The 12,917-nt window shown below is 34.2% G+C and overlaps 1 protein-coding gene across 1 annotated transcript; it reads right to left on the bottom strand.

Annotated features, from left to right (window-relative positions):
• Positions 1 to 248: 248 nt before the first annotated feature.
• Positions 249 to 1,196, bottom strand: LOC308342683 (olfactory receptor 5V1-like; the record flags this gene model as incomplete). Its single annotated transcript, XM_080803251.1, has 1 exon — positions 249 to 1,196. One exon carries the CDS (start codon positions 1,194 to 1,196, stop codon positions 249 to 251), a length of 948 nt encoding a protein of 315 aa, XP_080659377.1.
• Positions 1,197 to 12,917: the final 11,721 nt, after the last annotated feature.

Genomic DNA, 12,917 nt, shown 5'->3' on the forward strand with positions numbered 1-12,917 from the left:
ATATGTATATATGTGTGTGTGTGTGTGTATATATATAATTATATGTGTATATGTGTAGTTATGTGTATATATGTATATGTTTACATATATATGTGTAATTATGCCTACATATAACTAGTTATATGTATGTGGGTTCACAAATTTCTATGAGTATACAAATACGTGTTCTATAAGTCAACTGAAAATTATTCTATAAATTATTCCTTTTAATTTATTCTAAAGTGAGCATTGATATATTCTGCTTAATATTATAATTGCTTTAAACAATGTCTGTGACATAGAAGCCTTCTGAGTGCTTCTTTAACCTCCATGTTTTTCAGGCTGTAGATCATCGGGTTTAACATTGGGGTAATAACCCCATAGAGCATGGAGATGAGTCTATCTCTGGCTGGAGAGTGCTGACTGGAGGAAGGGCGAATGTAGGTAAATATTGCTGTGCCATAGAAGAGACAGACCACTATGAGGTGGGAAGCACATGTGGAGAAGGCTTTGTGTTTCCCTTCCACTGACTGGATCTTTAGTATGGTAGATATAATGTAGATATAAGAGATAAAGGTGATCAAGAAGGCACTGATCCCCAGTATGCCTCCTACCACTAAAACAAGCATTTCAGCTACATAAGTAGATGAGCATGAGAGGGCCATCACAGGTGGTATGTCACAATAGTATTGGTTAACTCGGTTGGACTTGCAAAAAGACAGGCGGAATGTGGACACTGTATGGAGGAGGGAATTGAGAAACCCTGCCGCCCAGGTTCCAGCTGTCAGCTGGACACAACGAACCTTGGTCATAATGAGCATGTAACGGAGAGGGAAGCAGATGGCCACATATCGGTCATAAGCCATGACAGCAAGAAGGAAGACTTCAGTTCCTGCCAAAGCCACCAGGAAATAAAGCTGTAAAGCACATCCAACGAAGGAAATGCTTTGTTGCTCAGTCAGGAGGTTCTGTAGCATCTTGGGGACAGTAGCTGATGGGCAGAATATGTCTAAGAGGGACAAATTTACCAAAAAGTAATACATGGGTGTATGTAGCCTTTTCTCAGTCCCAATGGCCAGAAGAATGGTCCCATTTCCTACCAAGGTGACCTGATAGATGATGGCAAAGACCACAAAGAGAGGGTAGCGCACCTCAGGGAGGTCAGAGAGCCCTATGAGGATAAACTGAGTCACAGTGGTATGATTGTAAATGTCCATCTCCTCTCTCCACAAGGGACTTCCTGAAAGAAATGAAACAAACAAATATCAGTTAGACTAAAAAGCCAAGGAAACTACTAATAAGTAATTCTTGAAAAAATGTTGATGTGTGGTTGGTAAATTCTGTTGTTATGATATGACTTAATTTATTAGAACAACTGTGAAAAACATCTCCTGTATTCATGTTTCTTGAAATATCCTCAGTTCTTTATAAAGAGGCAGATTTCTGAGACATGAAGGAGGCTTTTAAAAATTTGCATTTTCGGTAAAACAGTTGTTGATCTTTCATTGGTGTTTGGGATTTCTAATTCAGTGAATGTTGATGATGTGTTTCCCACACCTACTTGGGCATTGACATTATCTTGCTTCATATTATCTAAATGTATACAATTCTATGCACCAACTAAATTCTACATAACACAAAAGTGGAAGTTGTGCATTTCACATGATATACAATTCTAAAGCTGTTAGCAAGTAGCAGATACACAGTATACTTGTCCAAATAATTATTCAGTGAATGAATGGTTGGTGTGTCTTGTGTTCTGATGAGAATGTTTCTACTGGTAAGAAATAAATGTAGGAATGTTTTTATAACTTCCAAATTAGAGTATTCTATGTATGAAGATTAATATTTGTTTTCCACACAGACTATAGTTCATAAAATTAAAATAGACTGTAAAATATAAACAAAACATATATATAAATGTATGTATATATATGTGTATATACATATATACACACACACAAAAATCTGGTTTTGATAATTTCTGTGAACAAATATACTCATATAATATTCAGTTCCCTTCTCCTTAAAATTTAAAATTTCACCATATGTCTAAGCGTTTAAGGAAATATGGGGCTTAAAATTATTTATGTAGTTGTATATTATATATTTTAATTTAATTATAATTAACTAATTACGTAACACTGATCTCAGCCATACTAACTCACTTATTTTAATTGCATTTGTATGCTTGTTAATAGTCCACATAATCAGGGGCGCCTGGGTGGCTCAGTGAAGGCAGACCTCTGCCTTCAGCTCAGGTCATGATCCCAAGGTCCTGGGATTGAGCCCTGCATCAGGCTCTCTGTTCAGCAGGGTGCCTGCTTCCTCCTCTCTCTCTGACTGTCTCTCTGCCTACCTGTGATCTCTCTCTCTCTCTCTCAAATAAATAAATAAAATATTTTTTAAATCTTTAAAAAAATAGTCCACATAATCATAATGTTTAAGGCTATTTACAATAATAACTTTATTTATTTATTTATTTTTGTTGGACACACATTTTCTTTTTCTTTTTATGCATTAATATTTTTTTTTAAATTTAAGGTCAATTAGCCAACGTTTAGTGACTTTAATTAAGCTTCTACAAATGAATACTTTAGTGGATTTTTTGTCACTTTGAAACTATTTCCTTTTTTTAAATGTCACATGTGTGATAGTAGAAGATAATTCAAAAATAAAATGTAAAAGTCACATTCAGTTGTTTCCCATCCCCGTTGATCTTATCTCCTGGAAATTGTTAACTAGCTTTTTCAGAGAAAATGTACAGTATGTACAATACAGATTATACAAAATGATTTATTTATTTAAATAGCATTAAATTATTTTTCAACACTGTTTTCATACAATACTTAAATAAAGATATGTGAAACTACTTGGGAGAAATTTTCACTCATTCCTCAAGTGACATCAGTTTTGTACCATGCTTGGGAGTAAAAAACAAAAGAAACTTACGTTAAATATATTAAAATCATAAAATTTGGGATAGAAAAATACTATTATAATAAAAAATGCTTGAATATCATTATTTAATCAGCAAATATTTAATGAGTGAATTAAAAATATTGAATCAAAAAAATCTATCATGTCAGTTCTCAAATTCTCAAAGGTTCAAAATTTTACAAACTATTCAATTTCAATTTGTCTACATCTTTATATATTGGTTTTCTGAAAATGTTATAGTGAATTCATTAATTTTTTAAAAAGACTTTCTGCTATAAGAAAAATTAATATCTTGAGACACTACACATTAAATTCTATGTTATATACTTATTTTTCTTTTTACCAACACTTGCTAATTTGACCCCATTTTTCTAATAAGGATTATGACAAATAAGTCAAAAACATCCTAGTAGATACATAAGCTAGTTCCATATCAGGTTACATAATCAATATGTATCTTTGTAAAATAATGCATATTCCCTACAATTTGTAATTTATTGTTTTAAATCAAACTTATTGTCCTCTCATATAGACTATGGAATTAGTTTATTTGGGGAAGGAACTTTTATTTGCCTCAGAGTACCCTCCTTTTGAAATCAAACATAATTAAAGTTTATATATTTGTCATTTAATTAGAAAAGTAAGAGTATTATTTTTGTTAATAATACATTACTGAGGAAGAAGTTCTATAACCTTCGTCATTAGCCCAGAAAATTGATAGCACTTATACTAGATTATCTGAGAAATTCTTCTGAAATACAGTATCTCAACTGCCTTGTGTGACTGGTGTAAATATATGCACATAATTGTATGAAAAATACACACTGAAATCATGGTGTTTTGTTTGGTTTGGTTTGCTTTGGTCCTAGACAGCCAAACATATAATTAGAATAGGAAAAGGGGATGTGTGGCTAAGATTATTTTTTCTTTTGGAAATGACCCAGGAATCAAGCAGCCTAATTTATAAAACTTACCATATGCATGAGGCAAAATCCAAATGAAGCTGGTTTCCTTAGCAAATAGTTATCTCAAATTTCCACTATAAAAGGGAAAAGAATATCACTGAATTAAACAAAAATAATCATCAGTAAATCTTAGGACTTGAAATAATCCAAAATTTATAATACATTTAATAAATTAATATCAAATAAATTACATTCAATATATATTTAATATTTCTTTAAAAACAGGATGTTGTTTCTCATTAAGCCTATATTGTTAAAGTTCTATAAACTTATAACTTAATGATTGATAGCTAATAAATTGAAGTAATTGACAATGACCTTCTAAAACTTAATTTTTCCAAAAAAATTAATTTTTCCACCTGCTTTGTAACATCCTTCTTGTTTGTTATGTCTCATGGATCCAATTTTCTAGGAAACATACACTAATGTCAATGGGTCAAAAAATTGTTAAATACATCAGCATTCTATTTACAGAGGTTTGAGATACACACTTGGGCAAGCATGCACAATTTTTATGACTAATATTAAAATATGTTAAGCATTTATTTAAATATGCACCCTATAATATTTTAACTTCCACTCATTATCTCACTGACTTAGTAGTCAGTTTTTAACTAGTTTCCTATATGCATATGTTTTCATACCATATTAACATCTCCACAATCATCTAATTATTTATTTTAGTTTCAAAAGTCCAGATTATAACAGACAATTTTCTTTTCAAGAACTGGAATGCTTGTTATTGGTAAAAATATTCAACAATAAGAAAGCAAAATGATCTAGCAAAAAAAAATCAGTAATTAAAAGGAAACTTGTCATTCATATATAGGATATCTATCGCAGTTTATTCTCTAGTTGATATCATGCTCACTTTTCCCTTAGGAAAATAAATAAATAAATAGTGACTCTAGAGAGAATATTCTGCTCTTCATAAATCTAAATTACTACCAACCTAATAATAGTCACTTATTAATAATAATAGGAACCTACTTATTTTATAGTTAGTCAATTTAGTAGAAGTGGAAAAAAAAAACCCTAAGTAATAGAAGAGTAAAAATTTGTGTCTTATACTTTTCTAAAGTAAGATTGTGTGCATTCAGGGAATGTAGGTGAGGTGCATATAGATGTTCATTACCTCATTTCATTTTGTCCATAACTGTAATTTTTCTAAAGAAAATGTTGGGGAAAATATCAAACATGAACATAAAAATGACAAAATTCAGAGTAATTTGCTACATGGGCTTCTTTGTTTGCTTTTTAAATTTTTTTTTGAGAATTGAATAATAATTTGGAATATTTGTGATCTATTTTTAGTGCTTTACATTGTTTTGGTGTACTCTATGAAATAGATTTTTAACTCCAATTTTGTTATATGTTATTTTAACATTTTAGGTCTTTGCCAGTAGAGGTGTACACTTTGTTATAAAATAATAAGAAAATATCGGGACGCCTGGGTGGCTCAGTTGGTTAAGCAGCTGCCTTCGGCTCGGGTCATGATCCCAGCGTCCTGGGATCGAGTCCCACATCGGGCTCCTTGCTCGGCAGTGAGCCTGCTTCTCCCTCTGCCTCTGCCTGCCACTCTATCTGCCTGTGCTCTCTCTCTCTGACAAATAAATAAATAAAATCTAAAAAAAAAAAAAAAAAAAAAAAAAAAAAAAAAAGAAAATATCTATGTATTTCCTATCACATCCTATCAAATCTTCCTTTCCTGTACTCAGCTACCAATTGGTTGATTATTATATTTTTTGGAAACTGTGATTCCACTGAATCAAAGAAAACCCCCTCAAAATTGGTGCTTAAGCAGTTACACTTTTGTTCTTTTTGTTCTTTTTGTTGTTGTTGTTTTTCCACACTAAAAAAATACAGAAGTAAAATGCTATCTCTAACATCCCTGTGCACCTGGGCTCCCTCAGACTTCTCTTCAGTTTTCTATGCATATACATCTTAAGGGACGAAAAGAGCATGGCAGTTCCTGACCCCTAGAAAGAGCAGGGAGGGGGGTTGAGGGGATATAAGTTGGACTAAGCTGTTGGAAAACCCCTTATGAAAGCAGCTGTAAAATTTCTAGTTACTCCAAACTTGAAATGGTTGGGTTATCTGACCCCTCAGATTCCAGGGAATCCTGGGCATATTGTTTTCATTTTAGACACCTCTTAGAAAAGGACCAAGCAATTTTAAGGCTCTGAGTTCTTACTTTGTATAGTTATATGTATAAAATAGGGTGTGATTTTTATTTATTTTTATCTTTTGTGTTATTTCCTTAGTATTTCTAATAACCATCTTTATGGGTATGAAGTAGTATTTCATTTTGTTTGTTTGTTTTTAAATTTTTGTTTAAATTCCAGTTAGTTAACACACATAGTTTCAGAGGTACAACACAGTGCTTCAGTACTTCCATTCATTACTGGTGCACATCAAACATATGCACTTCTTAATCCCCAATCACCTATTTAAACCATCCTCCCCTTTCCCCTGCCCACCTCCCCTCTGGTAACCATCAGTTTATTCTATATAGTTAAGAGTCTGTTTCTTGATTTTTCTCTCTCTCATTTCCCCCTATCATTTGCTTGTTTCTTAAATTTTCACATATAACTGAAATCATGGTATTTGTCTTTCTCTGACTGATTTATTTCATTTAGCATAATATTCACTAGCCCCAACCACACCACTGTAAATGGCAAGTTTTCATTCTTTTGATGGCTGAGTAATATTCCAAGTAATATATATATTTATGTAATAAATTTAAATGAATAAATAAATAATATTTATTTAATAAATACATAAAAATATTCTGTTTATATATAAATACATATATAAAGAATATGTGAGAATATATATTATATATATATAATATATATTATCAATTGTTAAATGGATAAAGAATATATATTCTCACATCTACTTTATCTTTTTAACAATCGATGTATATCTCAGTTCTTTCCATAGTTGGCTATTGTAGATAACGTTGCAAAAAGATGCTCAACATCACTCATCATCAAAACCTCTATGAGATACCACCTCAAACTAGTCAGAATGGTTGAAATTAATGTCAGGAAATAACAGACATTGGCAAAGATGTGGAGAAGGGGTAACCCTTTTTACCCTATTAATGGGAGGGCAAACTGGTGCAGTCGCTGTGGAAAACAGTATGGAGGATCCTCAAAAAGTTAAAAGTAGAACTAACTTATGATCCAGCAATTGCACTACTAGATATTAATGCAAAGAATACAAAAATCCTAATTAAAAAAGAATGTTAATAACATTAATAACATGATAATAATGTGCTATTTTTAAATACATATCCTTAAACTTTAACATTAATATACATGCCAAAGTATTTGGCAGTTGTCAGACTTATATAACTTATATAACAGATTCTAACATTCTCTACCTTTAAACTTTCATTTGGTTTTCAGTAAATTATAAATATACATTATATATAAAATATATGCTTATATATATATATATACAGGTATATATATACCCTGTCTGTCTCTCAGTACCTTGTGGTTCATTTTAGCATATATTATATATGAATATATAATATGTACATGTTATATATAATACATATATAATTTTTAAATTCTTATTTATTTTTTAAATTTATTTTCAGTGTTCCAGAATTCATTGTTTATGCACCACATCCAGTGCTACATGCAATATGTGCCCGCCATAATACCCACCACCAGGCTCACACAACCTCCCACTGCCTGCCCCTCCAAAACCCTCAGTTTGTTTTTCAAAGTCCACAGTCTCTCATGGTTGGTCTCCCCCTCCAATTTCCCCCAAATCCCTTCTCCTCCCCATGTTCTCTGAGTTATTCCTTATGCTCCACAAGTAAGTGAAACCATATGAGAATTGACTCTCTCTGCTTGACTTATTTCACTCAGCATAATCTCTTCCCGTACCGGCCACGTTGATACAAAAGAAGGGTATTCATCTTTTCTGATGGAGGCATAATACCCCATAGTATATATGGACCACATCTACCTTATTCATTCATTCGTTGAAGGGCACCTTGGTTCTTTCCACAGCTTGGCAACTGTGGCCATTGCTGCTATGATAATTTGGGTACAAATGGCCCTTCTTTTCACTGAGTCTGTATCTTTGGGGTAAATACCCAGTAGTGCAATTGCAAGGTCATAGGGAAGTGCTATTTTTAATTTCGTAAGGAATCTCCTCACTGTTTTCTAAAGTGGCTGCACATACTTGCATTCCCGCCAACAGTGTAAAAGGATTCCTCTTTTCCACATCCTCTCCAACACATGTTGTCTAAGGTATTGTGAATTTTGGCCATTCTAAATGATGTAAGGTAGTATCTCAATGTGGTTTTTATTTGAATCTTCCTGTTGGCTAATAATGATTTAATTTTGTTCATGTGTCTGTTAGCCATTTGTATGTCTTCTTTGGAGGAGTGTCTGTTCATGTCTTCTGCCTATTTTTTGACATGATTATCTGTTTTTTGAGTGTGGAGATTGAGGAGTTCTTCATATATCTTGGATATCAGACCTTTGTCTGTACTGTCATTTTTGAATATCTACTCGATTCCGTGGGTTCCCTCTTTGTTTTGTTGACTGCTTCCTTTTCTGTGTAGCTTTGGATCTTGATGAAGTCCCAAAAGTTCCTTTTCACTTTTGTTCCCTTTGCCTTTGGAGACATATCTTGAAAGAAGTTGCTGTGGCCGATGTCGAAGAGGATACTGCCTATGTTCTCTGCAAGGATTCTGATGGATTCCTGCCTCATGTTGAGGGCTTTTATCGATTATGAGATTATCTTTGTGTATGGTATAAGAAAAAGATAGAGTTTCATTCTTCTACACAAAGCTATCTAATTTTCCCAGCACCATTTTTTGAAGAGACTTTTTTTCTACTGTATATTTTTTCCTCTTAGTCAATTATAATTTGACCATATAGTTGAGGGTCCAAATCTCAGCTCTCTACTCCATTCTAATGGGCTATGTGTCTGTTTTTGTGCCAGAACCATGCTTTCTTGGTAATCACAGCTTTGTAGCAAGCTTGAAATCAGGCAACGTGATGCTTCCAGTTTTGTTTTTCTTTTTCAACATTTCCTTAGCAATTTGGGGCTTCTTCTGATTCCATACAAATTTTAAGATTGTTTCAGCTCTTTGAAAAATGCCAGTGAACTTTTGAACAGGATGGCATTAAAAGTGTAGATTGCTCTAGGCAATATAGACATTAAAAAAAATATTTATTCTTCCAATCCAAGAGCATGGAATGGTCTTCCATCTTTTTGTGTCTTCTTCTATTTCTTTCATGAGTGTTCTGTAGTTCCTCGAGTATAGATCCTTTACTTCTTTTTTTTTTAAAGATTTTATTTATTTATTTGACATACAGAGATCACAAGCAGGCAGAGAGAGAGGAGGAAGCAGACTCCTCGTTGAGCAGAAACCCGATGCGGGGGTCCATCCAAGGACTGGTTCATGACCGGATCTGAAAGCAGAGGCTTTAACCCACTGAGCCACCCAGGCGCCCCTCCTTTAGCTCTTTGATTAGGTTTATTCCTAGGTATCTTATGATTCTTGGTGCTATAGTAAATGTAATTGATTCTCTAATTTCCCTTTCTGTATTTTCATTGTTACTGTAAAAGAAAGCAACTGATTTATGTACATTGATTGTGTATCCTGTCACATTACCAAATTGCTGTATCAGTTCTTGTAGTTTGGGGGTGGAGTCTTTTTGATTTTCCATATAAAGAATCATGTCATCTGCGAAGAGAGAGAGTTTGACTTCTTCATTGCCCATTTGAATACCTTTTATTTCCCTTTGTGGTCTGATTGCTGTTGCTAGGACTTCTAATATTATGTTGTAAAAGAATGGTGAGAGTGGACATCCTTGTCATGTTCCTGATCTCAACAGGAAGGCTGTGATCTTTTTTCCCTTTGAGGATGACATTTGCTGTGGGTTTTTCATAGACAGATTTTATGAAGTTGAGGAATGTTCCCACTCTCCCTAAACTTTGAAGCACTTTAATCAGGATTGGATGCTGGATTTTGTCAAATGCTTTTTCTGCATCAATTGAGAGGACCATGTGGTTCTTCTCTCTTCTCTCATTGATTTGTTGTATCACATTGATTGATTTGCGAATGTTGAACCACGCTTGCAATAAATCTCTCCTGGTCATGGTGGATAATCTTTTTAATGTACAAATGGATATTAATAAGAATCTTGATGAGAATTTTAGTGCCCATATTCCTCAGGCATATTGGTCTGAAATTCTCCTTTTTGGTGAGGTCTTTGTCTGGTTTGGAGATCAGGGTAATGCTGGCTTCATAAAGAGTCTGGAAATTCTCCTTCTCCTTCAATTTTTTGAAAGAGCTTCAAGAGAATAGGTATTATTTCTCTTTCAAAGTTTGGTAGAGTTCCCCGGGGAATCCATCTTGGTTTTGGCCAAGTTTTTTGATCACTGCTTCAATCTCATTACTAGATATTGGTCTATTCAGGTTGTCAATTTCTGGCTGATTCAGTTTTGGAAGTTATAGTTTTCTGTTAATGCATCCATTTCATCTAGGTTGCTTAACTTATTGGCATATAACTGTTGATAATAATTTCTGATGATTGTTTGTATTTCCTTGGTGTTAGTTGTGATCTCTCCCTTTTCATTCATAATTGTATTAATTTGGGTCTTCTCTCTTTTCTTTTGGATTAGTTTGGTCAATGGTTTCTTGATCTTATTGATAGTTTCAAAAAACCAGCTTCTAGTTTCATTGATGTGTTCTACTATATCTCTAGTTTCTCTCTATTGAGCTTTGCTTTACTCTTGACTATTTCCCTTCTCGTGTGTGGAGTTGGCTTATTTTTTTTGTTGAATCTTCAGTTCTTTAAGGTGTACAGACAGCTGGTGTTTTCGGAATTTTTCAAATTTTTTGAGGGAGGCTTGGATGGCTATGTATTTCTCCCTTAGGACTGCCTAAGGGGGGTTGGTTTTGGACCAAAGTGTCTTCATTCTCATTGGTTTCCATGAATTGTTTAAATTCTTTGATCTCCTGGTTGATCCAAGCATTCTTATGCAAGGTGGTCTTTAGCTTCCAAATGTTTGAATTCCTTCCACAGGTTTCCTTGTGCTTGAGCTCCAGTTTCAAAGCACTGTGATCTGAGAATATGCAGGGAATAATCTCAGTCTTTTGGTATTGGTTGAGCCCTGATTTGTGACCCAGTATGTGGTCTATTCTGGAGAAGGTTCCTTGTGCACTTGAGAAGAATGAGTATTCTGTTGTTTTAGGGTGGAATGTTCTGTATATATCTATGAGGTCCTTCTGGTCCAATGTGTCATTTAATGTTCTTGTTTCTTTATTGATTTTCTGCTTGGATGATCTGTCTATTACTGACAGTGGTGTGTTAAGATCCCCTACTATTAATGTATTCATATCAATATGAGACTTTATCTTGATTAACAGTTTTCTTATGTAATTGGCTCCTCCCATATTGGGAGCATAATAAATTTACAGTTGTTAGCTCTTCTTGGTGGATAATCCCTTTAAGAATTATGTAGTGTCCTTCTGTATCTCTGACTACAGTCATTAGTTTAAAATCTAATTCATCTGATATGAGAATCGCCACCCCAGTCTTCTTTTGAGGCCCATTGGCATAAAAGAGTCTTCTCCATTCCTTCACTTTCAGTCTGGATGTATCCTTAGATTCCAAATTGGTCTCTTGTAGACAACATATAGATGGGTCCTGTCATTTTATCCAACAACAAACCTGTGCCATTTAATGGGCACATTTAGGCCATTCACGTTGAGAGTGATTATTGAGAGATACGTTTTTATTGACATTGTATTACCTGTGAAGTCCTTGTTTTTACAGATTGTCTCCATAAATTTCTGTTTAATGATATTCTTGTGGTTTTTTGCTCTTTTATAGAACTCCCCTTAATATTTCTTGTAGTGCCGGCTTGGTGGTCACATACTCTTTTAAACCTTTCCAGTCTTGGATGCTCCATCCATTTTGAATGTCAGTCTTGCTGGATAAATTGTTCTTGTCTGCATGTTATTCTTCTTTAGTGCCTAGAATACATCTTGCCAGCCCTTTCTGGCATGCCAGGTTCCTGTGGACAGGTCTGACATCATTCTGATGGACCTTCCTCTGTACATAAGGAATCTCTTCCACTTAGCTGCTTTCAAGACCTCCTGTCTAAAATTATGATTCATCATTTTCACAATCACATGTCTCGTGGTCTTCCTAGATTCTATGTTCTTGAGGTGAGACCTTTCTACCTCTAGTAGAGGAATGCTGGTTCCATTCGCCAGATTGGGAAAATTTTCATGGAGAATTTATTCAACTATATCCTTTAGTCTTCTTTCTTTCTCCTCCCGCTCAGGGATTCTAATAATTCTGACGTTGAAACATTTCATGGCATCATTTATTTCCCTAATTCTGTTTTAATGGCTTCTAAGCGGTTTGTTCCAGGCCTCATCCTGATCCTTTTACTCTATTGGTTTGTCCTCTAGATCACTAATTCTATCTTCTGCCTCAGTTACCCTAGTTTTTAGAGATTTTAGATTAGAATGGAACTCATTGAGAGCGTTATTATCTTCCCTGGTGGCTTTCACTTCTGCCCTAATCAATTCCATTTTGTCATTAAAGGCTTTTTCCAACCTAGCGATTGTCTGGATAATTGTTAGCCTGAATTCCCTTTCTGACATACTGTTTATTTGCATATCCAATAGCTCTGATGGAGAGGGAACAGCCTCTGAATTTTTCCTCTGTTGCACATTCCTCTTCCTAGTCATTTTGGTGACAGATGGCTGAGGTGCTGTGTAGCTAAATATATTAACCATGGTGCAGCAAAGTGCACACTACAACACTTCTGAGCAATTGGGAGCCCCACCAAAAAGAAAGAAAAAAGGAAAAAAAAAAGTGAGTGAGAGAGAGAGACAGGAAAAAAAAAAAAAGAAAAAAAGAAAAGGGAAGACCCATCCCAAATGGGCCCCAGAGGTAAGATTTATAAAGTATACAAACAAAATCAGATAAAGAAAAGGACTGACAAAAGAAAATGATAATAAAAAGAACCCAG

The sequence above is a fragment of the Martes martes genome (assembly GCF_963455335.1).
Source record: "Martes martes genome assembly, chromosome: 5".
In the NCBI taxonomy this organism is placed as follows: domain Eukaryota; kingdom Metazoa; phylum Chordata; class Mammalia; order Carnivora; family Mustelidae; genus Martes; species Martes martes.